The sequence below is a fragment of the Chionomys nivalis genome, chromosome 1 (genome assembly GCF_950005125.1).
Source record: "Chionomys nivalis chromosome 1, mChiNiv1.1, whole genome shotgun sequence".
NCBI lineage: Eukaryota > Metazoa > Chordata > Mammalia > Rodentia > Cricetidae > Chionomys > Chionomys nivalis.
This window is the reverse complement of record NC_080086.1, coordinates 74,033,988-74,059,483: the sequence shown is the minus strand read 5'-3', so window position 1 is coordinate 74,059,483 and position 25,496 is coordinate 74,033,988. Positions and strand designations below refer to the sequence as shown.

Sequence of the window (25,496 nt, the reverse complement as noted above, 5' to 3'; positions counted from 1 at the left end):
AAGCAGCTTAAAATGGAATTATGACAAAAATGTTTTTAATCAACAAAATCAGGTAATTTATTAGATCATTAAAAACAGTATGATTAATACTTTCTTCTACCTTCTCACTAAGTAACTTACTTTCTTTTTTTTTTTTTTTTTTTTGAGACAGAGTGTCTCTATGTAGCCCTGGCTGTCCTGTAACTCTCTCTGTAGACCAGGCTGGCCTTATACTCACAGAGATCCACCTGCCTCTACTTCTCATTGCCAGGATTAGAGGTGCAGGCCACCACTCTGCATTTAAGTTTTTAAAAATGTTAAGATAGTTTGCTCAGATATTCTCAACCTTCATCCAACTACTAATGACCATTATTTAAAATCTAGTCAGAATTTGCTCATAATAGCATTATACTAATTGATGGCATATGTGTGGAAACATCACTGAGGTCATACTGTATTCAAATATATTTGTATTTTGCTAATCTAAGTGACAGAAATGTGTTTGAGAAGGAGCTGCATCTGCCCATGTCGACAAGAACCTTTGGGTCAAAAGACAATTCTTGGTGTCTTCATAGATTCTTGGATCTTTGGCCTAACTTCTACTTGTACTCTCTTCATCCTTACACCAGAGGCCAGTGTGCTTGGAATAACATCCACCTCACGTACATCAAGGAGGGTGGTGAATTCCTTAAAGACAGAAGACACATGGAATTCAATTTTGAATATCTGCCAAGATAATGCACCCAGCATATACTCAAGGAAGAGCGGCTGGGTCAACATGTCCATTCAGGGAATAGCTCCATCTTGTACATTTATCCTAAAATATTTTGAAGAGGAAGCTGAGAAATTCTGTTCTGAATAGAAAAGAGCAGGGGTTTCAGGGCTAATAAGGCCAGTGTGCTCCACAGGTGGCTTAGTGAAGAAAACCTGTTGTGTGCCACAACTACCGCACTAATTGCCAAGCGTGGTTTCTAAACACCAGAAAACAAGTGTTTGCCACAGTTGTATGACATTCTCTTTTGGATTTTTGCAGCCTTTAATATTTCAGAAAAAAAAATTGCAATTTTTTTACTTAACAAAGCAAAATCAATGGCAATCAAAAAACATATGAACCACAAAGCTTATTTTGAAGTTCGTATTCAAAACCAGTTACAGCATGAATATCGCCAAAGAAAACAAATTCCGGATCCTAGAGTTTTGTTTATTTGGTTTTGGCTTTTGATAGGAGGAGGAAGAAGGAAAGAAAAACAAAAGTCTTGACCATTGTGGAATTAATGACTTTTTACAAATCTTAGTTCTCTATAATTTTGCGAGTCAAACCTAAGAATTAAACTGTCACAAAGTTAATGCCAAGGCATTCATTCTAGGGAACTATTAAAATGGGTACTTTTTGCTCAATGAGAAAGGTTAGAATGTTCTAATACAGCCAGTTCACATTTTTATGAGCCCAAATCTTTATAACAGAACATTGGTTGTGCTCCTGTGATGTTAATTGCCAACTTCATTGCTCTTCAATTTTGTGGTGTTTTGTATGAACAAAGTATACATTCATATGTATGAGTTCAGTTAGTGTGGAATAAAAAAGGAAAAACTATAGTCATCAGAAATGAAGGTGTATAATGTATATGTACATGTATATATACATTTGTGAGTTTGTATATGTGCTTGAAAGCATGTATATGTGTGACTTGTGAGTCTGTGTGAGTATGCATGTTAAATACATGTGTTTGAGTATATGTATAAGGGTTAGTGTGTCTATGAGTATGTGTATTGTTTTTATATTGACTTTCCTGCCAGAAGACTCCCTTAAGAAGAAACTGATACACAAAATGCTATTGATATAATTCTAAAATACCTTTGGGTCAAACCTGAAATTTACCAATGCAAATGTTTGACTCCAACACAGAGAGGAGTTGGAAAGTAGTTTCCTCAACTATCTAGCTGTGTCCGGAGCCTATCAGCATGAACAGAGTGGGCCCTGTGTATTTGTCAAACTCTGTCTACAGAAAGGTGCCTGCTGCCCGATTGTTGACTCCATAGGCATGCTCCAGCAGGCTCTGCCAACCTGGCTCCCTGACAGTGCCTGTTCATTTTCCTGTCTTAGCATGCAGCAGCATTTGTACCACTAGGGTTGGACCGCACGGTGTTATCAGCAGGAGCCAAAGCTTTTTCTTGTTCGAGGTAATAATGAGATGCACAAAGGAATGGCAGGAAGAAAGGTGGCAAAGAGGCAGGCCTCGGGGGAAGAAAATTAAGGAAAGCTTGGTGCTATTCACAAAGACTGAGATAAGACACCCCTCCCCCCACCACCCAAAGCCTTGCTTCTCTCATCTTACAAAAATTTGGACACATATTTGAAGAAAAGAATAAGTTGGGGAAACTTTTGAGTTCTGAAATGATTTCTCTCTGACAGGGTGGTGGATGAATACTTTCTACTGATACGTAGGCAGTTCACAGGAAGTTTTCTAGCAAGTGTTAGGATTGGTGTGGTGTGTGAGCTGAGACTTGGTGAACAGCTTCCTACCTCTAACTGGGAGTCATTCTGGGGGAACAAAACTAGAAAGTAACTAGTCACCAAAACCAGCATTAGAGACTACCCTTCCATTCGCCAGTACACAGCTCTCTAATTGTCAACAAGCCCCTCTTACCACTTCTCAGCAATGAGGTGTGTGCAGAGTGGCTTTTACAATGGTAAGTCTCAACCATCAGCAAACATATACTCTAGGGATGGTGACATGTTGTATCCTTAAATCAGTCAAACCCATGAATAGCTACTTTAGTATACTGTCTAAAACCAAGCATCTAAGGAATGGAAAACAAGACGAGCTAAGGAAGAAGGTGAGAGATTTGAAACTTGAGGATCCTAAAACTGAAGACAGGAGCTAAAGTGTAAGAGGAAAAGTATACAAAAAAGAAAGAAAGAAATTTCAAATCTTCCCCGATTTATTGAGAACACTGTATATTTTCTGAAAAGAGGATAGTCTGGATATTAATGCATTTTTTTCAGAGTTGTCTACCCCTGTTGTGGGAATTCATTCAGCCAATAGCTTTTTGAGTTCCACCCCATTAGGACGTGGTCTGAAGTACTCCCTGTGGACAGATAAGCACAGACAAAAAGCATGCTTGCCCTCTTGGTGGTGGTCGGAGTTGTGTTCACAGCTTCCAGCTCTCATAGATGTCCATGACTGTCTACCCTTATTGTGAGTTTTTCCCCAAATAAATATTTGTTATCCTTTATTCCAGGCTACCATGGACCTTGTTAATTGTGACTAACGTGGGGTACAAACTCACATCCCTGGAATTAAGAGTACCATGCTATACCAACTGAGCTAGCTGGGCACTTAAATATCATGGACCTCATTAATTACAACTACATAACCTCTCGATGACTTAACATTTTTCAAAGGAACACTAGTAAATATTTATACTTATTTTATAGAGTTTTGGTGAGAGTTGAAGTAAACAGGAGAGAACCAGGCACATCACAGACCCTGAGCCTGTGGTAGCTGGTTTTTCCATTTGCCTTGTCTTGCTTCCATTGTCGAGAACTTGGCTTTTTGATTACCTGTTAGATCTAGAGATCTCTAGACTTCCCTGCTCTCTGACAAGCCTCTTCCACAGGCTGCCATATGAATTCAGTTTCTTCATGAAAAGGAGAACATACAAGAAGCGAAAAGTACCCAAGAACAAGCCCAGCACCCTCTGCCTGAAGCATCTCCACAACTGCAGCCACCTGTCCTGATGGCAGCCTGCTTCTCATTATCAGTGAGAGAATTGCCTCTCTCAGGACTCAGAGCCCCTTGCCAGGGCAGGTAAAGTTGTCACAAGTGCTGTGTGAGCTGCTGGGTGTGAGTCCCACACACCTGTGGGAAGAACCTGTTCAATTAGAATTTTCAAGAATAATTTCAGCACCTTATAATCAAGGATGGTGTTTGCCATGACCTTCTCTCCATTGAATCCATTCAGATAGAGTGGTGCTAAACATGCTCAGTCAAAAATCTCCTTGGAAAAAATGCCCATTTGCTGGCAAGTAGCCAAATCCTGAAACGGCACTGATCAAGTTCACTGAAACTCAGGATGACTTCATCATCATCAGGATTTTCTAGCCTCCTCCAGCATGGTTATGTTCATAGAGAAGAAAGTTGCAATTACAGTGGTGAGTGCCACTGTGTTCTTTCAGTCCGTTAGTTAGACATCTTCACAAGTACATATGTAGATCTTTGTAATGCCCTAGGTTCATTATGAGGCTAGTAATTCTACCTGTCTCATCACAAGCCCTCACTTGCAAAACTTTCTGTTCTAGTTTTATTTTTGTTGCTATATAAGATACCCGGACAAAACCAACTTGAGGACAAAGAGACTTATTTCAGATAGCAGGTTACAGTTTATCATTGTGGGGAAGTCAAGGCAGGAATGCATTAAACTAGTCACAATCAACAATCAAAAGCAGAGGTAAATGGGTACACACATGCTGACTTGCTTGCTTGTGTTTAGAATAAGTTTCCCACTCTCATACAGTACAGGTAGGGAATAATACTGCCCACAATGAATGGGCTGGACATTCCATATCAATTAATTTAAGATAATTTCCCATAGACATACTGACAGGAAAACCGAAGGTAGTCAGTCCTTCATGGAGACTCTTTTCTCAGTAATTGCAGGTTGTATTATAGAGTCAACAATGTGAATTTCTTCACATAACTGTAACAGAATAAGTAATTGTCTATTTTAAAACATAAGTGAAGTAAATTAACCATTTCAAGTATATGGGTAGTGTAGGTATGCTGAGAATTCATCCCGATTAACAAAAAAAAAAATGCAAAATCTAAAATGGACTGTAAGCTCTTTGTTACAATCTATTCATCAGAAAGTTAGAGCTTTTCCCTTGAATGCCCCACTCGGTGTCTTGAGATAAGGATTTTTCAAGAGGGTTTTGTAATCACATTTGCTAGGATGATTGAAAACTCAAAGGCCAAAGAGAGGCCTTGAATCACAAACCTATATCATTGCTGAGATATTTCTTATCTTGTTAGCTTCCTCCAGCTCTCTGAGAAGAGGCCTGCAGGTGATTACCTGAGACAGAGAGGAAGTCATCCACGGAGGTGATGTCATCCACAGCCTCAGTCAGCACTCGGACCTGCTTTTCCCACTGGTCTTTGAAGACATCCATGTTGTCCTGCGCAACTTTGCTCTGTGGCCGGGCAGCCAGGGTGAGGGCAGCATTGATGACCTGTTGGTTAAAAAACACAGGGTCCTGAAGATCACATTCTCTAGAAGCGAGACAAGCAGGTCAAAGCACAGGTTGGAACCCCAGACCTAGAAGTTACTGCAGATAAATGAGTTGTCACTATTCAGCACAATCAGAAACACTAAAGACAAACGAAGTTAGAAGCCACCATTACGTTTTGCTGCTTCTTTTGAAGATACAGTAATTAGCTTCAGACTTCAAAGAGTGTTTGCTGGACAAGTCTAATTTTCTTAGCACAGAAGTGAGAAATATATCCCTTATTTTCTGCATGTGCAAGCCTATAATTTACTTATTGAGATAAGGTAAATAGATGTAGAATGTTTAAACCACAACCTCAAACAAACAGAATAAAGTCAATAGCAGAAAGAATGGTGGTAATTGCCACTGTAATCCTGAATACACTTAATGGTTGGAATTTCTTTTTGAGAAAGGTAAAACTTTAAATGCTTCTGGATTGGCAGTTAACATATTCCAGTTGAAAAATAATGGAGCTCTAAGTGGCTGAGGAGACAGCATGGTGGATAAAGTGACTTCTACAAGGGCTTGAGCTTGGAAGCCTAGAGCACATAAAAAGTCAGGAGTGGCAGCACACACCTATAACCTGGCCTGGCAGGATGCAGCAGAAAGTAGATCTCTGAGACACAGTGATCAGTTAGCCTAGCCAAATCCATGAGCTTCAGATCTACTAAGAGACATTTGATAAAAATACATAATAATAATGCAGGTAATAATAGAAGTGGACCTCTGGACTCCATATGCATGTGCACATACACATACCTGCATGCCACAGTGCAATGGATTGGGGGGGAATGTAAAGAGAGAGGGGTTCTGTATAGGGGAGTCATGACTCTTAGGATACCAAGGGACTTTGAAAGCAAAGTGAAGGATACTTACCTGTGGACATAGGCTGTCAATCTGGGTGGCTGCCATCCTGACTAATTTCACCCCTTCCTCATTGTTAGAGATGGAACAGGCCAAATTGGCAACCTGTGTGAAAGAAGAGTCAAGTGAAAATTGAGTTGAAAAAGAGAGAAAGAAAAGGAAGTGTGACCCTGTGCTTTTCAGAAAGGTGTTATTCACTTCCAGCATCCCACCACAAGTGTAATAAGGTCACTCGGCTGTGCTCAACCCTGGGATACCACTTAGTTAATTCAGGTATGTTTAACAGGAGAGTAGACTGCCAAGAAGAAACTGCTGTTTCAAGATCCTCAAGTATAGTTTACACAAGTATTGTTTTTAAATGACGTACTTTAGACATGTCTCTCTTTTGCACTTCCTGGATTTGTGCTCACTTTCTTATGAGCCCCAAACACTCATCATTCAGTAAAGAATACGACATACTTGACTGCATCCATCCTTGATTCTTTCAGTGAGAGAAATGCTACATGTGATGATTTGCATTGAAAAGACTTATCCCAAATTAAAGCTCTCTACAAAAGGAATCTACATCTTCCAGTCTACCAGTTGCCCAGTGCAATGCCCCCATGAACAGATAAGACTGGTGTATAGAAAGACAGTATGACTTTATATAGCTCAAATCTACCAATAAAGTATACATATTTATTTTTTCAAGAACATTAAACAATCTAAAATAGCAAAAATAAAACAAAAAAATATGTCAACTTCCCAGAACAAGCAGGCCTATTTAGGTTATTTTTTTTCTCATCAAGGTGTGAGACTTGATAATACAAGGTCAGATTGATTGGCCAAGGTCAACAGTACACAAAGCTGCCATTAAAACTCTGATCCATCCCATCAGACTGTTGTCAAGAAGACAGAAGATTGAGGATTAGAGAGGCTAAAAGGAAGGAGAGCGGCAGTGTGGGCTGGGAGCAGCACAAGCAAAACAAGTGACTAGCAGAAGAAAAGTACCCTGGCACCTCTGGGCTACATTCATTTTGTACTCAGAGTGTCTCTGGTTTCTAAAACAATCTGTTTTTTGGCAGATCCCCTAATGCTCAAGGAAATTAAAATGACCACACATTTGCATAATTCCTAAGGTGAAAGAAACCTGAGCTGGGCAGTGCAGGAAAGTGGGTGGAAGGCAGAGCTGGAATGGATAGTTTAACCTCTAGCCTGCTATCTGCAGGCAGAGGGGTGTGTCCACATCGGTAGCTGGGAACACGTGGATGGTCAAGTAGGAATACTTTCCAAAATGACTTCAGTGCACCATCAGGGTAAGAATTGCTTTTTGAAGATTGGTAAGAAAGATGGGGGACACTTTATGTTTTTTGCAATGGGAATATAAACTGCCAAAATTATAGCTCCAATGAGTTGCAAGTATTGTCCTCTAGTTTTTTTGTCACCCATATTTAAAATTCTTCTGAGAGCCTTCCCCAATACTGTGAGTTTTTAAAATAAAACTGAGAAAAGCCAAGTACCTCATACTCACAGTAAAGGACACCAAGTGCAACAGGGCACATAGCTTTGGAAAAGTTATACATGGGCTAATACTGAGGTCTACCAAGCTCAGTTTTCTTTAGCTGTATTTCATGGTTTCTATTCTGCAGTTTAGTATTTCAAAGATTTATTTTACTTTTAGTTAAGAATATGTTTGTGTATCTGTGTGTGTGTGTGTGTGTGCACATGAGTACATGTACCTGCAGAAGCCAGAGGTGTCAGATCCCCCAGTGAGTGCAGTTTTAGGCGGCACCCTATGCGAGTGCTAGAAACCAAATTTGGGTTCTCTCAAAGAGCAGTACAAGTTCTTACAGGGTAAACCATGTCTCCAGCACCCAGTATTTTCTGTATGTTTATTCATTGTACATTGCCAGCAACTAATTCAGTACCCAATACAGGTCTTCCATATGTATTGAGTGAGTCATTAAAGAATAACTATTAACATGAGTGTGTAGAAGCTGCCGTGTACCATGACTGGGAATATGACTTCCATGGGAGATATTTAAAATTGGGTTGTGATTAATTTGACTATACAAATTTCCACCATAAGCTGGGCCGTGGTGGTGCACGCCTTTAATCCCAGCACTCAGGAGGCAGAGGCAGGCGGATCTCTGGGAGTTCGAGGCCAGATTGGTCTACAAGAGCTAGTTCCGGGACAGGCACCAAAGCTACAGAGAAACCCTATCTCGAAAAAACAAAAACAAAAACAACAACAACAAAATTTCCACCATACCTTCTAATCAGTATTTACCCACTCTATGATATTAATCAATAGTTTCTACATTCTGGTTCTTATTGTGAACCCTAAATGCAGGCCCCCTTGTTCATGATAGTCCAAGAAAAATCAGAAAAGTTTGGGCAATTTTTCAGAAATATATTTATTTAAATTTGTTCTTTTAATCTTCAATAATTGAATTCTTTCTATATTGATATGGAACAACTGTTTCTACCATAAAATATTTGTTTTATGTGGTTCCTTGATTGTTCTTTGGTATGTGAGACAGACTTAATGTCACATTCCTGAAAAGAGTGGACAGTTAAAGAGTGCTGCATAACACCAACATGAAAAAAATTAAAGTACTCCTAAAACCAAGGCTGGGTTAATATTCTCTTGCATCAAAAAGCAGTCAATGAAATAACAGTTCTGGTTTCTTAATGGCTATAAGAAAAAGGGAGAAGTACACAAGAACCAGATGGTGTTTCTCGTGGAAGGGCATGGTGACAGTTAAGTGTTGATTATCACCTTGACAGGAACTTTTTTTTTTTTTTTTTTTTTCGAGACAGGGTTTCTCTGTAGTTTTGGAGCCTGTCCCGGAACTAGCTCTTGTAGACCAGGCTGGTCTCAAACTCACAGAGATCCGCCTGCCTCTGCCTCCCGAGTGCTGGGATTAAAGGCGTGCGCCACCACCGCCCGGCTCTTGACAGGAATTTGTATCACCTAGGAAACAAGCTTCCAGGCTCATCTGTGAGAGATTACTAAGACTGGGTCAGCCTCTGCATGCCAGTGAAGAATTATCTAGATTAGTTTAATTGAAGTGGAATAACTCTCTCAAGTATGGGTGGCACCATTCCCTGGGGTTGCATCTTCCCGGGGATTAGAGAAAATTAGCTGAACAAAAGCATTCAGTGTTCTTTGATTTCTGACTATGACTGCAATGTGATCAGGTGACTTAAGTAAGCACCACCTTGATTTTCCTATCTCAGTAGACAATATCTTAAAACTGTGAGCCAAATAAATCTACCCTCTCTTAAGTTGCATTTGCCACAGTATTTTTGGCAGCAACAAAAAAAGTAATTAAGACAGCCATAGTGCTATCTATGAAACATTTTTCCCACCAAAAAATAATCTAAAAATGTTCAGCTTGTATAATTAAGTCAAATTTGAAAAAAAATATAAAAGATAAAAATAAGTGTGGAAAAGAACATCAAGACTGCTATCCTGAAAATACTGGTATTAAGAAATGGGTGGAGGAAATGTCATAACACCTTATTCATATCCTGAATTAAATAAGCTACAAACATATGCAAATATATAAATCAATAAATGTATAAAGTATATTTATGAAGCCACATGTTGCTATGGAGTTATTCATATTTAAGAAGCATGATGATAGTATATTGATTGCTTTAAAAGAGACAGGGGGCTGGGAGGTGGTGGAGCACACATTTAACCTCAGCACTCAGGAGGCAGAAGCAGGCAGATCCCTGTGAGTTTGAGACCAGCCTGGTCTACAAGAGCTAGTTCCAGAACAGGCTTCAAAGTTACAGAGAAACCTTGTTAAAAAAAAAAAAAGAAAAAGGCGGGGGGTATTGGGGAATGGCTCAGCAAAATTAAGTGCTAACTGCTTGCTCTTCCAGAGGAACTGAGTTAAGGTCATGGACCCCATATCCAGTATATCACAGTCTCCTGTAACTATCTCTCCAGGGGGATGTGAATTTTTTTTTTTCTGGCTTCCGAATGTATTTCTACTCTTGCAAATATCTCCCCCAATGCATACACACACAGTTCTATTTTTTTTTAATTTAAAGAGATAATCAGCATATTGATGATCAAAGTAGTAAGATGGCTGGCATTTCTTACAATTCTATAACTTTGGAGAAATAGGTAAGGATATAAGACAAGCAAGATTGGCCAGCTGTTCAGAACTGTTAAAACTGTTGACTTGTGATGATCTACTATAATACTTTGAGATATGGTTTAAAAAAAACTTCACAATAAAAAGATTTAGCACCCATGCCCATACCACCAGCTATGGAAATCCTTTTTTAGACCTTAGTGGGAAAAAAAAAAAAAAAAGCTTAATATAAACCAGAAAAGTCTAAGTAAAGTTAGAGTTGTAGCTTGCACACAAGTTAGTGTACAGGTCAATCACAGAAGATTGTCATGTTCAAACCAATGCTGCCTGTGGGTTTCCTAGTAGAAGCAGGCTTGGAAGCAGAGGAAGGGTTTGGGACTGAGAACAACCAAACTTTTTCAAAAGGAAGAAATGCCAAACAGTAAAATCCAGAAGGTGATATGTAGTAGGGAGAGTGGGGTCCCTTTTGTTCTGTCCTGGCTGCCCACCAGCTTACACCTGAAATAATCACACAGAAAATGTATTAATTAAATCACTGTCTGTCCCATTATTTCTAGCCTCTTATTGGTTAACTCTCACATCTTGATTTAACCCATTTCTACCAATCTATGTAACACCATGAGGCTGTGGCTTACCGGGAAAGATTCTACCCAACGTCAGTCTCAGGCAGGAGCTTCATGGTGTCTCTCTCTGGTGTTCTTACCAGCATTCAGTTCTGTCTACTCCACCTACCTAAGTGCTGCCCTATCAAAAGGCCAAGGCAGTTTCTTTATTCAACAATGAAAGCAACACATAGACAGAAGAACCTCCTACACCAGTGATAATCTTTTCTTCTTGTATCTTTCTGCCCTTTGTTTAAATAACTTCATTGTAACTTCAGTGTAAGGTAGAAACTCGCCATGGATCAGAACCCAGCAGGAGGGACAGAGCTGGCAACAGTAAGCAGAAACAGACAGCTGGCACTCTCCACTGTCCTCCGATTATTTATTCTCTTTAATTTCCACAGATGCACAAATCCTAATGTCTGGCAGCCTCTACTCTGCAAAGTACTCCTACGTTTAATTCCACTTAAAATCAGAATTCCATTTTCCTTCTATTGTACTTGGAGACATGCTGAGCAGATTCCGGATAGCACTCTAAGGACTTCAGTATCTCAGAAGGCAGGGTGTGTTTTTGAAACTTGTTGTGGAAGCCATCCAAACTCCTACCTTCCTGGTTTCATTATGGCTTTTATTCCTCTACTTCTCCTACAAGCCACTGCTGTAATCATGGCTCTGAACAGATTTTCCTGAGTTTTGATTTTTATACAGCTCTGTCAGCAGATGACCCCATGGCTTCATCTTCCAGGTAGCTTTCATGAATAAAAACCTTCAACCAACACTTTCCCACCAGCCTAAGGGTACTGCACGCAGCAAATGCCTCATGAATGGTCTTGATCGTCTATTCTTTAACTACAAGTCCAATGAAATCAGAATCTTCTCAGCTGAATAAAATACCCTATTTTTTGAAGCATGACTCATCTCTATGGTCATTTTAGTACAATGGGACTTCTCAGAGGGAACAAATGAAGAACTAATGTCATTAGACATAAGGAAAAATAAGCAAAAAACAGACAATAGACCATAAATACAGCATAGACTACAGCCTCGAAGACATTTGCAGTCTGATTAGATTTGAGACAATTTTGTATCCTGCTTGAATCAATGAAGTAGGTGACATTATGGGATGTCCATTCCCAGCTGCGTTTGGCCTTTTCTTTCTCTATTCCTAAATTATTTACAGCTTAACTGAGACGACAAGAGATATCAACCTTTCTGGAGGCCTAGAAAACAATAAAGTTTATCATAGGATATTAAATTTGGGGCTATTAAAATTGATGTGGGATGTCTGAAACTTGGATGGGCTATAAGCATGGTGGGCAGAGCTGTTTGGTGAACCAATTGCATATATCTACAGTGAAAAGGAGTCCTCCTCCAAAACCGTTGAGCAGGATTGAATTGGGGAAATAGATGCTGAAAAGACTGAGCCAGTGTTCTCCACATGGCTTCTGTGCCTAGAAAAAGCTGTCGTTGGGAAAAGGAGGAAACTTGACAACCGTCACTAAATAAGATTAGAGAATCTGAGACATTGGGAACTATGCTCAACTATGGTAACGTGCTTTCTGGGTAAACAAGGTGTGATAGCCTGTACCTGAAATCACAGCACTGTGGAGTAGGTATAGAACGAGACCATACCTGGAGCTTGTTGACCAAGTAGTCCAACTCAGTCAGTGAGGTCCAGTTTCAGAGTCATGAAGAGCAACAGAATGAGATACCCTGCTTTGACATTTGACCTCCAAACTCTCTTTCTCCCCCCTCTCTCTCTCACACACACACGCGCACATGCACACACACACATACAGACACAGACACCAACAAAACAAAGATCTTTGAAAATTTAAGAACAAAAGTGCTCATTGCTATTAGCTCAGCTATTTCATGTACCATGAAGAAAGAGGTCATCTAGCCATCCTTTAATCTGTTTTTACTGTCAGCTCAGTTAGTGAACGTTTTTCTATTCAGTGATCACTGTATTCTTTTCATTACTTTCTTTTACTTTACACTGTGTAAGCAGGTAAAACAAACAATACAATTAGAAAACTGTGACAGAAAAGAAACCATTAAAGATAACTGGTGCCAAGCTTTCCAATACAAGAAGTTGCTTCCTGAACTTAGTTTGCATTATGATTGACATGTGCTCCCTAACTTTTTACTGAAAAAAAAAACAGCTTGTCAAAATTTCCAAGACAATGATGGAGCAGTGAATTGATGATAATCAGAACCATGTCAAGTCCCATATAGATATATTGTGAACATTTAAATCCAATAATGCCAGTGTAAATGATGTGTACATGGTTGTTGAACTCTGTGGTTTAGAGAATAATAACAAAAGATCTGCTTGGAGATAGAGGGATGGCTCAGTGGTTAAGAAAATTTCCAGCTCTTCCAGAAGATCCATAACATGTGGCTCATAACCTCCTGTAACTCTAGCTCTAGGGATCTAAACACTCTTCTGTTCTCTATGGGTACCTCACCACACAAAAAACACACATGACATACACAGAGATACACACACACACATACAAAAATAAAAATAAATCTCTTTTTTTAAAGGGAAAAAATTGTTTATGTTCAGTATCAATGTAATTTTCTGCTAGTGTTTTCAATCCGTGGGTCATTAAATTCTTGGACACTAAACCTATAGATACAGAGGTTCATGCGTGACAAATTTTAAAAGTTCATAATTTTATGAGTATTACTTAGGAAATGAAGGGGAGACAAAGATAAATAGTGATAGATTCAGAGATTAATAGATAGCTCAGAGGTTAAGAACTCTTGCTGCTCTTTTAGAGGGGTCCAATTCAGCTCCCAGTATCCATGTTAGGAGGCTCATTGTTTCTGATCAAGGCAGCTCTAATGACACGGTGTCTTTTGATATAATTTATTTCATTTCATACTCCAAATATTCTCAATTTTCTATGCAATTTTACACATGTTTAACACTTAATTTTCTCCCATGCCTATTCCCTCCCTTTCTTTTACAGTTTTACATCAAGTCAGCATTTGGTAAAACGAGATCCAAATGAACCAGATGCAGAATCCTGTTATACAGAATTGCAGAGAAATTTCTTTACAGTACTGTCATCAGTCCTTGTGCCTTCGTCTATAGTGAGACACCTATGACAACACAAATCTGCTTGTCTAGGGCTCCTCTGGGTGCAAAATAGCTCCTCTGCTTGTGTTCTTAGAGATGCACGCACCACTAGCAAATGCTGTGTGCATGCCTCCACCTAAATTAAAGTGATCAGTCTGCCCTGGTGACTTTAATGGAGGTAATCACCAGCTCACATTCATGAACAAATTGATGTGCCTGCTTCCTCGCTGAATCACTCAACATAAATCTATACCCTTCATATATAAAAACCTCAGTGGCTTAAAATAATGCAATAAAACATCGCCTAATGTGTTCTTGAAGCTGCTTCATCAATAAAGTGCTGTTATGTGAAAAGGATAGCAGAGGCTTCTCTTATGCTATCTCAAGTCATGCAATAGATATAATCCCCTTTTAATTACCAAAGACCTCCTGAGATTTCATTTTCTCTATCTTCACATCAAAGAAGTGAAGTGTCATTACTCCCTGGTATTATTTTTCTTCCCTCAATCCTGTGAAAGTAAATAAAACCTTCACATTCTAGTGCCTAACAGATGTTGACTTACATATATGTAGGCTGAACACTGGTGGTGTGGGAACACTAGATCTTGCCTCTAGTGATGAATGTGAGCTGTGTTAAGCCATCCAGTGTTTGGGGGTGTCCAAGAACATTTGAAGATCCTGATGGGTAAGTGAGAGCAATTTTTTCTCGCAGCCTGGTCACAAAGGGAAGAGTGGGGTAAAGCCACACCTAGGAGTCTCACCATTGACACCATTAAAAGATCTGTCCTTTTGTCCAAAATTCTAATTTAATGAGAGATGGCTCAGAGACTTCATTTTCTCCCGGATTGTCTTTGGGGATTTATGGAGAGCCTAATCCTTTATAGAAAATACCCTACCAATTAAATTCCTAGCACTATGCCAAAGTAAATTCATAGTCCATAAGTCTCTGAAGACTTCCTACTTTTAATGATCCACAGGAATCAGGCTTACTATCTGTACAGCCCTCACTATTTACCACATATTATTGTTTTAAGTACTATTATAATACGTGAGGGTAGATGAAACATGTCTGTATATGCAATTAAGTGTAGAGATACATAGATGTACATTTCCAATGAAACTTGTCACTGAGGTTCCAGGGGACTTGATGCTCTCTTCAGCCTTCTACAGGCACCAACAACCCCAAATACATGCACATATAAAAAATAAAGACTATTCATTTCTGAGACCAAGGTGGCTCCCATATAAGACCTTGAATATGGAAATATCACTCCAAGGCATGCCTTCCATCCTGAATCTTCCTGAATCTCTGTCATTATGAGTCCCTACTTCTCCAAGTCTTACTATGTCACTGAAAGCCAACCTGTGAGAATCCTTTGCTGAGAAAACAAAGCAATTGTTCTAAGAATTCATCTGTTTCCCTTTATGACAGTTTAACACTTGATCTAATTAAGATGCTCCTTAGCAACTGGGATTTCTTGTCAACCTTTGGAAAAGTACATAAGAACAAAGAATGTCCCTACACTAAGTTCATCCCCAAATCCTCTGTTTTCTTCCTCCTCTGTTTTGCAAATAATATTTTACTGTACCATCTGTTTTTGTAAATAAAGCTTTACTAGAACACATATTTGTCATTGTATGTATTGTCTGTGACTGCTTTTGCACAATGAAGGCAGAATTAATTAATAGTGACAGATAGCAAATAACATGCAAGTCAAGTAGAGGGGGTGTCTATTCCTGCACAGAAAGGGATTGCTAAACCTGGTTTAAATGGGTCAGAAATAGGTCCATATTTTTAACAAATAAAAAAATTATAGTCCAAAGTCTACTTATCAATATTAAATTGTGTGAGACCAGGAAAAAAATAAGAGAAACAGGAGAATTAAATATGGTACAAGGCATGCAGAAGAACATGTAGGATGCCACTTCAGGTTCAACAAGTACACAAGAGTTTGCTGGTAAACAGTCAAAGAGGAGAAAATCTGGGTTTGTAATCAGGGGGCTATTTTCTCCAACTACAGCTATCCCAGCTACCTCCTCCTGGAACTGGAAGATCCGATCACTCCAGAAACCCCTTTATATTAATCATGTGGCATGCTTTGTAGTCATGGCCTCTTTTGGTACTTACTTTTCCAACAGTCTTCCAGTTCCAACTAAGTCTCAAGACATGCTCTCCATCTTGGACTTGAGCCAAGTACCTAAGTAATCCATCTATAGGATCCAGACTATAGACTATATTTAATGGAGCATAGTAATCTACAGTAACTCCGGGATGAAAACCCAGGCATTTATCTCTGTAATGGGTACCATCTGAGCAGAAGAGCTGTCAACTAGACACATGTCATCCAACTTCAGAGTTCATGTAAATGGATTACAAAAGCCTTGAGGAGGTCCTCTTCTCGCAGTCGAAGGTCCTAAATAAGTGACCAAAATGAAAGTTCAAGCCCTTTAACAGCTCAGTCTCTGCCCTTCCTACTTGCAAATTCTCCATCCTCTCACTTGAATTGCAAACTAGAACCTTCCCAAGTCCCATCCCTCCACCTTGCTCTCCCTGATTTCCATTCTTTGCGCGCTCTCTCTCTCTCTCTCTCTCTCTCTCTCTCTCTCTCTCTCTCTCTCTCTCTCTCTCTCCCTCCCCCTTTATTACAGATCTGCTCTCTTGCCTCCTTCAAGTTTACTCAAAGGGTTTTAAATCTCCTTTTAGTCTCCAAGTTAGAATATGAGTGCAAAGTATAGTTCCTTTTTTCCATATTACATCCCTAGGAGCACATACACCCATTTCCAGACCAGGTAAAAGCCTGGCTCCCTCCATCATCCAGGGGTGACATCTGTCAACATCTGCTTTCATATACTTGCTTCCTAATGTCTACTTCAATCTTTCCGCATACGGTCAACTGAATGTTTTGACCTGGGTAGCATATTCATTCGGCAGACACCCTCAACTCTTCACCAAGTCTGCAGCAATCACCATCACTTCTTTCTTACACTGTCCTAGAGTGAGAAGCCTCCCAGTTCCACTGACAAACAACACTGTCACAAATCTTTCCCAAGCTGAAAACCTTCTTATAGAATGCCCTGCAATCATTTCTCTCTTTGGACCACATGCTCTCAACTAATACCTATAAATATGTGCCTGTCTTGCTTTGCACTGAAATCTAAAGCATTCCAATAATGACCAGAGATAGGGTCACAGCATGCCCATAGAGCAGACAGCTCACAGCACCCTGAGACTCCCCTTAGAAAGAACTGAAGCAATGAAATTCTTTTTCCTTCCAGAGTGACCTCTAAAGCGTCACCTCTGCCTCACTGGGCATCAGATATTTCCATTTCGGTTCAGGCCAGGCATGGTCGCAGATGCATCCTGGCTTCATCCTCTGACTCTTGGGAGACCATCACCAGGTCTAGATGGAATGAGCAGCTGTACTTTTGAAAGTATCTACAAACCCACAGCCAAGGTTATTCTCGTGATTAATGCCCATAGGATGAGTCCTACTCCATAATGCCCTTCAAATGTGCCTCAGCTTAGCAACTTCCTACAATAGAATTGCTTTGCTTTCATCCTTAGGAGGTCTTTTGTTTTCTATCTTTCGTCTAAGTGAATCTATCATCTAACTGAATGGCCATTTGGCTTGACCTTTCAATTTGCTCAGTGATATAAAGCTAAAGACAGCATTCTGACTAATATTCCCAGAAAGGAGCAAGTAATGGGGAAATTCTATGCCTCTTGGTTCTATTTAGCTTTATGCTTTCCAGGTAGGCTGCTTATTTCATTAACATGAGCTTTAACCTTAGATAGATTCTCTCATTGGGTACAGGTTTATAGAGTGTACTTTGAGTGCATGCATAGAGAAGGGGCTATGAAAGTATTTGAGGAACATCAATATTAACTAAGTAATAATTATAATAATTATAATGAGAATGTTGGTATTCCTGGAAGCTTAAGTAAAATTTTTAAGTGTTTAATACTTATATTTTCACCATAAGTGAATGTATTATGTACTTACAGATGATTTTCACAACAGTATTTTTTTACGTTTAAATAAGAGGAAAAGTTGGTTATGCCCCCCCCACACACACACATATTGTTGGGTGTAGTCTTCAAGCTTAGAATGACCTCTCTTATAAAGAATGGATAAAACATACTGAAAAAAATGATATGCTACCTGACACATGAGGAATATACTGGTGCTGACCTGTGCCCAACACACACACACACACAGAGAGAGAGAGAGAGAGAGAGAGAGAGAGAGAGAGAGAAGGGGGGGACAAGCATCAGCCACAACACAAGATAATCTGAAAGGCTGAAAAGCATGATCTGGATTTGTCCCCCAAAACCCTGAATATCAGCTCTATCTGAGACCTACTGAATCACACTACTGTAAGGGCTCCAAATGTGATTTCCAGTGGTGTCACTATTTTAAGTCCGGGCACAAAACAACCAGCCTGCAATGTGAAAGTGTACTGTAGTGGGGAGCTGCGGGCTGTGTTCCTGCCGCCCCAGCCCCTGGTCGCCTGGCTACTGCACTGCCACAAGGGGAAGGAGTCTCCTGATGCAGCCTTGCCCTCCTAAGTAAAATAGCCATATTGAGTCTAACTCTCTGATAAGGATGTTTGGAAGATATCAAACACCAAGTGTTCCAGAGAAGATTAGTTGTTGTTCTTATAATTAGATGAGTCACTACTGCAGTTAAGTACAAGGTGAGGACATCATTTGACAGAGGATATCTGCCTGACATTTCAAAGCCTAATCTGTTATTTTCAGCAAACAACTTGATGCTGGCTATAGGAACCCAGGGAGCAGCTTATACAGAGACACAGAATTCTTGACTCAGAAGGGACCAGTTGAATGGTCCAGGCCCAGCATGCCCAATCTAAGAACACAGGGAGTTCAATGAAAAACTGTAGCAGCCCAAGTCTTAACCCTGTAGGTTTTAGAATGAGATGTTTACCCACAGGTTGTCCATTTTATTATTTCCCTCAGATTACTCAAACATAGAGTCAATACCAAAGCCAAAAAACAAGAACCTACTTTCCACAGGGCAGGGAACTCTGACTGCTCCTGGTACTGGAGAGGGAGGAGAAGAGGAGTGGGGGGAGGGGGAGAGGGGCGGGAAGATGGGGAGGGAAATGGGAGGTGGGGAGGAGGCAGAAAATTTTTTTTCAATTAAAAAAAAAAAAAAACAAGAACCTAATTCAATTCAACTCTTCTTCCCTCCATTTACCAAAGATGAATCCATGCTAAAGACACCAGAAAGCTTTCCCTTGACTATGTAGGTAATTGGTGATGAAATGGAGATCAGGTTCCACACTTTTCTATTTGGTCCTCTGTATGTCTACAAATGCACTGAAAATTCCTTCAGCTTTAGAAAATACAGACACCGGCAACTCACTCTCTGGGTCTAATATTTTTGTGTATTTTAAAGCTCCCCCAGAGAACCCTAACATGCAACTATGGTAGAGATCCGTATTCCCATTGTAAATTTAATCTGAATTTGCTCTAGATTCCATTAGAACATTTTGCAAGCCAAGAGACCCCTCACTTTCCTTTCAGCCTTCCTTAACCTGCATTCATCACCATCATCTCTCAAAAGACAAAGCCTTGAAAGTGATTTCTATCTCCCCTTACTAAGTTCACCCTATATTACAGTATGGCCTTTTTGCTCCAGACAGAGGAAGTTTTGTTCACCCCACTTCCATCATGAAGTAGAGAATACAATGGCCAAGTAACCATAGAAACTTTCTGAGTGGATATGTTGCAGCCTCTTTAGCACGTGAAATGAAGCTATTGATACTCCCCAGTAGAAGAAGGGAGGGAAGGTCATGGGACCCTTGCCTTGAGTCACTTCTCCCTACCAACCACACATCTGGCTAAATAACCTGAGGAAATAGTAGAATATATAAGAAAGGAGGAGGTCATCTACAAAGGGAGCTTCATGATGCAATTTCCAGAGTGGTCAACAATGATAAGGGGATAATTCGTGGTGATTCAGCTGTCTGGGGTCTCCCACAATCCTATAAGACACCACTCACATATCCACGTTTTGTTTTCAGTTGGTTTTGCTTTGATTTCATGAGACAAGGTTTCTTTGACTAATCCTATCTATCATGGAATTCAGTCTGTAGACCAATTTGGCTTCAAACTCAGCAATCCATGTGCCTCTGTCTCCTGAGTGTTAGGAACAAAGGCATGTGCCACCACTGCCCCACTCCTCTCTGTGGAGAGTTTATTGTAAACAAGCCCAATAAATGCATTGGTTCAAAAGGTTAGACTGTGCTGTGATTATATTTTAGACTGTCCTTATTTCCCTATCTTGGGTGAAGAGATGTTTATTCATGCTTACCCGGTTAATATGATCCTCCATCATAAAAACCAATGAGTGTGCTTGTTAAATTTCCATTCAAACTGGAGGTAATGATTCTGTATGTCTGTGATGAGCCTTTTTCTAGAAAGGTACCCCAAATATGCTTATGATTCTATATTTTTGTCTAAAACTGACCTTGGGGTCAACAGCACCATGAGCTTCACATAAGAACTTACTAGAATACAAACTCCCAGACCCCTTCCCTGGCTTTTGGAATCATATACTCTGAGGGTTAGGCATTTTAAATACTTGCATTTTAAATAGGCCCTCATGCCTGAAACTCTGAGGCATTCCCACAGACCAGCTCTTGTCTCTGCTTGATAAATAGCACCAATGGCATTCTCTCATCCATTCTCCAGCCACGAGAGCTTCCCCTATCTACAATTATACTCTCTACTTTCTTCCTTAAAAATATTTCTCATGTCATCAGTTCACATGAGTCTAGAAGAGTAAACAGTTTGAGAGTTTTACCAACACATTTAATTTAGAGAGGCCTAATTACTGTCATCATTCATGAAAATTTGGGGTAAGAGTGAGACCCTGTGATTTAACATGAAACGCATGTTTTTTCTGAGCACTCAGGGTGTTAAAAGGGGATTTGGCCATATTGCTTTCAGATTCTTTACACTGAAATGTAGATATGCACACACACACACACAATGACCATTATTTACCCACCCAAATTTCCTTTAAAAATCATTAAGAAGTCACAGGAGAAAAAGATTCAAAGAAAAAATATATAGTTCTTTGTCTTCAGAACTCAGAGAAATTAACTTTTGATGGAGCCCTGGACATTTGTGCAGTGATGAATACACTCTCAAAGTTCTGATTCTCTTCTGTTCTCAGAATGTTTACACTCACACCTGAGCTGGGCTGCAGCAATGCCAGGAGTCCAGCACTTCGAAAAAGTGTGTATTTTCTCAGGTCCTCATGAACCCTACAACATCGGGGCTCATATTATCATTCTCATTTTATAGTTAAAAAAGCCAAGAAGCAGAGATCAGTAGCTTTCCCAACATCACAACAGAGTACATGTTTGGGACTGAAGATATGGCTACGTCAACAAAGGGCTTGCTGTACAAGTATGAAGACAGGAGCTCAAATGCCAATAACCCATCTTAATGACTCTGGAGAGGCAGTTGACTGTAATCTCAGGACAAGGAAAATCAGAGAGAAGATTTTCTGAGGCTAGCTGAGTTGGCAACTTCTGATCCAGTGAGAGACACTGCCTCAAGAAATCAAGAGGAAAGTAGGGAAGGAAGACTACATGTATATTCACACAAGTACGTGTGCACTTGTATGCACACAAATGACATATACATATATTTACACATATAGCCTTTATATAAGCAGTAATAATAAAAGTAATCTTTAAAGGAAGTAAAAAGCAGAAATGTCAGTTTTGAACTCTAGAAGCATAACTCAAAGGAAAACAAAAACTTTCTTCACATTCTCCTACAGTCTTATTTACTGTTTACTATTAACCCCCAAGAATACATATAATTTCCCATTCTACAGATGATGAAGCAGAAGTCAGGAAAGGATAAGATGCCTGCCCAAATTATACAGTTAGAAAGAGATGATGTCAGAGTCTGGAGCATGTATACTGTGGCCTGTACAATGTCTCCTTCAGGCACAGAGCTCATCTCCTTACAGTGCCTGAAACACCAAAGGCAACCTTCTCAGGTGAATGAGGTGAAAGCCACTGCTTCCTGAAAGGCATAGGAGAACCAGTCCTGGTGGCAAAGACCTGAAATATGCACTCTATTTGGGAGGTTGAGGAAGTAAGAAGATCTCAAGATCGACATCACCAAGGCTATGTGGGGAATTAAAAGCTAGCCTAAACTTAACTTATTAAGACGTCTCAAAACAAAAATAGGACTGCGAATACTATTTAGTTAGATTATAGTTCAATCTCTATTCACAAACATATAAATAAATGAACAAATGAGATGAAACTATAAAGGCTTAAGAAAAGCTTAAAGCTTACATGATGGAGGGAATCTGAATCTTCTAGAACAAAACACCTTGCGTTTGTGTACTTTACATGGGACAGGCTAGCACAACTGAGAAAGTAATGGCAGAAATTTGATAGGAGGGTAGAGAGAAAACTACTAAGGGGAGATTAAATGTCCTATTTAATTGACTCCATCTGGGGGCAGGAGAGGCAATGTTGAGTCAGATTCAGAATCAAAGGACCTTACTGTGATGTCAAATGATTTCTTCTTCCTTCAGGGCCATCGAGGAAAGAAAGATTTGCAAAGATACATTCTTTTTTTTTTTCCTTCTAATTTTTATTTTATTTTATTTTATTTATTTTATTCTTTTTTAATTAAAATTTCCGCCTCCTTCCCGTTTCCCATTTCCCTCCCCCTCCTCCCACACATTGCCCCTCCCCCCACTCCCCTGCCCCTCTTCCCCCCTCCTCTTCTCCTCCCCTCACTCCATTCCCCCTCCCTCTCGATACTAAAGAGCAGTCCAAATTCCCTGCCCTGCAGGAAGTCCAAGGTCCTCCCACTTCTATCTAGGTCCAGGAAGTTGAGCATCCAAACAGGCTAGGCTCCCACAAAGCCAGTTCATGTATTAGGATCGAAACCTAGTGCCATTGTCCTTGGCTTCTCCTCAGCCTTCATTGTGCAAAGATACATTCTTATTCAAAGAGGCATTAACCAATTCAGGACTTAAGTAGTCTTTTCAGGGGTGTGCCTTACCAGATTCCAACAACCAGCCCAGAGTAAGCCCAGGGCACAATGAACTCATGGTATCTCAGAGTAAGGACAGGGATCTTCAAACAGAAGAACTTTTTTAAACAAACAAACAAACCTCTGGCCTCTTCCCCTTCCACCCTCCATTCTCCCCACACCCCTATGTTCCCAATTTTGTTAGGTAATCTTGTCTATTTCAACTTTCCAGGTGGATTTATACATGTTTTTCTTAGAGTTCAGGAGGGGAAAAGAGGAGGAGCAAGGAGAACTTGAGGGAATGGGATAGTTGAGACAGAGGAAGGACAAAGATGAAAACAAGGAAAGAGATATCTTGATTGAGGGAACCATTATGGGATTAGCAAGAAACCTGGCTCTAGAGAAATTCCTAGGATTCTACAGGGATAATCCAGCTAAGATCCTAAGCAATAAAGAGTGTGCTTGAATTGGCTTTGCCCTGTAGTCAGACTGATGAATATCTTAAATATCACCACAAAGTCTTCATCTAGCAACTGATGAAAACAGAGGCAGAGACCCACATCGGAGCACTGAAATGAGCTTTCAAAGTATAATTAAAGAGTGGGAGGAATGAGAATATAAGCAAAGAGGTCAAGACCATGATGGGTACACCCATTAAAACAGTCTACCTGAGCTCACCCACACTAGCCTGACTGGGAAGGAACAAGAATAGGATCGAACTAGTCCCTCTGAATATGGTTGACAGTTGTATGGTTGGGTCAGACTGAGGGACCACTGACAGTGGCACCAGAATTTATCCCAACTGCTTGTACTGGCATTTTTGGATGGATACCTTGCTCAGCCTTGATATAGTAGGGAGGGCCTTGGACTTTTTCCAAAACAATTTGCCTTACCCTCTCTGAGGGGTGGATGAGGGGTAGGGAGAATGAGTAAGTGGAAGGAATGGGAAGAGGGAAAAGAGTGGGGACTTGGATTGCTATGTATAATGAAAAAAGATAGTTTGTTTTCCTTTAAAAAAAAAACCCTCTGGCAAGTCCTACCTCTGGTTCTTAATTAAGCATGGAGATTTTAATTAACTATGCCTGTGTGGGGGGGTGCCAAACAAGGCCAGAATAGAGTCTGGAATTCCCTGAAGCTAGAGTTACAAACAGCTGTGAGTCACCCAAGGTGAGGGCTGGGAACATCTGCAAGAGCAGTGTGTGCTCATAACCTTCTAGAGTCATCTTTCTGACCTCCAAAGCACAAGACTTCTAACCCACAACCATTAGATGAACTCTGCATCAGGTTTTATATGATTTCCGAATACGAGGACAGACAATCATATTGTCTTATGCAAGTGAGGTCTGTTGGGAGAAGGCTGCCTTGATATTATGGCTTTCAACTTGACTTTTACCTGGGCTCTGTGTAAAGAGAAAGAACAGGGCAAACTTGCCCTAAAATTAGCCAGCTTGACAGTCTGGCCCCAGCACAGAGTCAACCAGAAGAGCTAATGAGAGGACATAGCTTGTTTCTTCTTTATGTTCTCACCCATTCACTCAACATAATTCATCACCAAACACGGCTCTGGACATCAAATGAAATAAAAGACATGATTTTTTTTCCCTTTAAGCCACTCAGAGCTTACTGTGTAAACTAGGGCGCTAGGAAGCAAATGAACTCAAATACAAAACCTTTCTTGTTTTTTTATAGAAGAATTGAGGGGGCAGATGTTTTTTAGAAAAAGTTCCAAACTTACTCTCAACTTTCACAGGAAAGTAAACTGTAGAACGAGGAAGATAGTAGCAACAAAAGAGTCTGGGGTCACAGGAGAGCATTTAATGAGGGAAAAATGGTGTGAGCTATGAACGAGAAGTATTTGAAGATTGACAAGTAGCTAGACATGATGTGTGTGGAGAATCAGCAGATGATAAGGCTGGAGATAAAAGGCTTCAAGAAGATAAAACTGCCATTTGCACTTTGAGGCAAGAGTAGAGCTTTAAACAGATGATCTGCAGGTGGACACAGGCATAAGATAGAACATCTAAAACATGTTTGGTAGGTATCTTAGAGAATTGAGGGCAGCCTGCAGAGTTAGAATGTTCTGGAAAAGAAAGTAATCATCTATTAAATTCAAAGAGAGAAGGCAGTGTACACGGCTGATGACTCAAATTTATGAGTCAGCTTTCCTGACATCAAATGTACAGAGAAGTTTAGCATATCGCCTATCACCATGTAGATGACGCACCCTTGTTCTGTCTCACACAACAATACTCTCCTGCCTGAACCAGCTGGTTACCTAAAGACCATCTCCACTGCAGTATTGGCAAACAGTCTCTGACAGGGATTTAGCAATCACTGCTACAAAATGACAGTCCACCCTGTGCTTTGTCTTTCATTGTCCCCCTCCTTTTTCTTAACTGTTCAACTGAATTTCAAGTTTAAGACCACACAATCCACGGAGCCTTCTCCCAACTTACCTCAATGGGGCAATATGCTACTCCATGTATTCTGAAATCTTACAATAGCTTATAGTACAGAGCTAAAGCTTCTGCCCACTATGAAGGACTTTGCCTCCCCA

At 40.1% G+C, this 25,496-nt stretch overlaps 1 protein-coding gene across 4 annotated transcripts in view; it reads right to left on the bottom strand.

Annotated features, from left to right (window-relative positions):
* Ctnna2 (catenin alpha 2) overlaps nucleotides 1-25,496 on the bottom strand; it is a 1,144,480-nt gene that overhangs the window by 108,175 nt on the left and 1,010,809 nt on the right. For all 4 annotated transcript variants that reach the window (XM_057766952.1, XM_057766959.1, XM_057766967.1 and 1 more), the window contains 2 exons: nucleotides 6,122-6,214; nucleotides 5,053-5,209 (listed from right to left, as the gene is read on the bottom strand). In XM_057766952.1, the coding sequence (XP_057622935.1) occupies nucleotides 5,053-5,209; nucleotides 6,122-6,214 (250 nt within the window). The remainder of the gene's footprint in view (nucleotides 1-5,052; nucleotides 5,210-6,121; nucleotides 6,215-25,496) is intronic.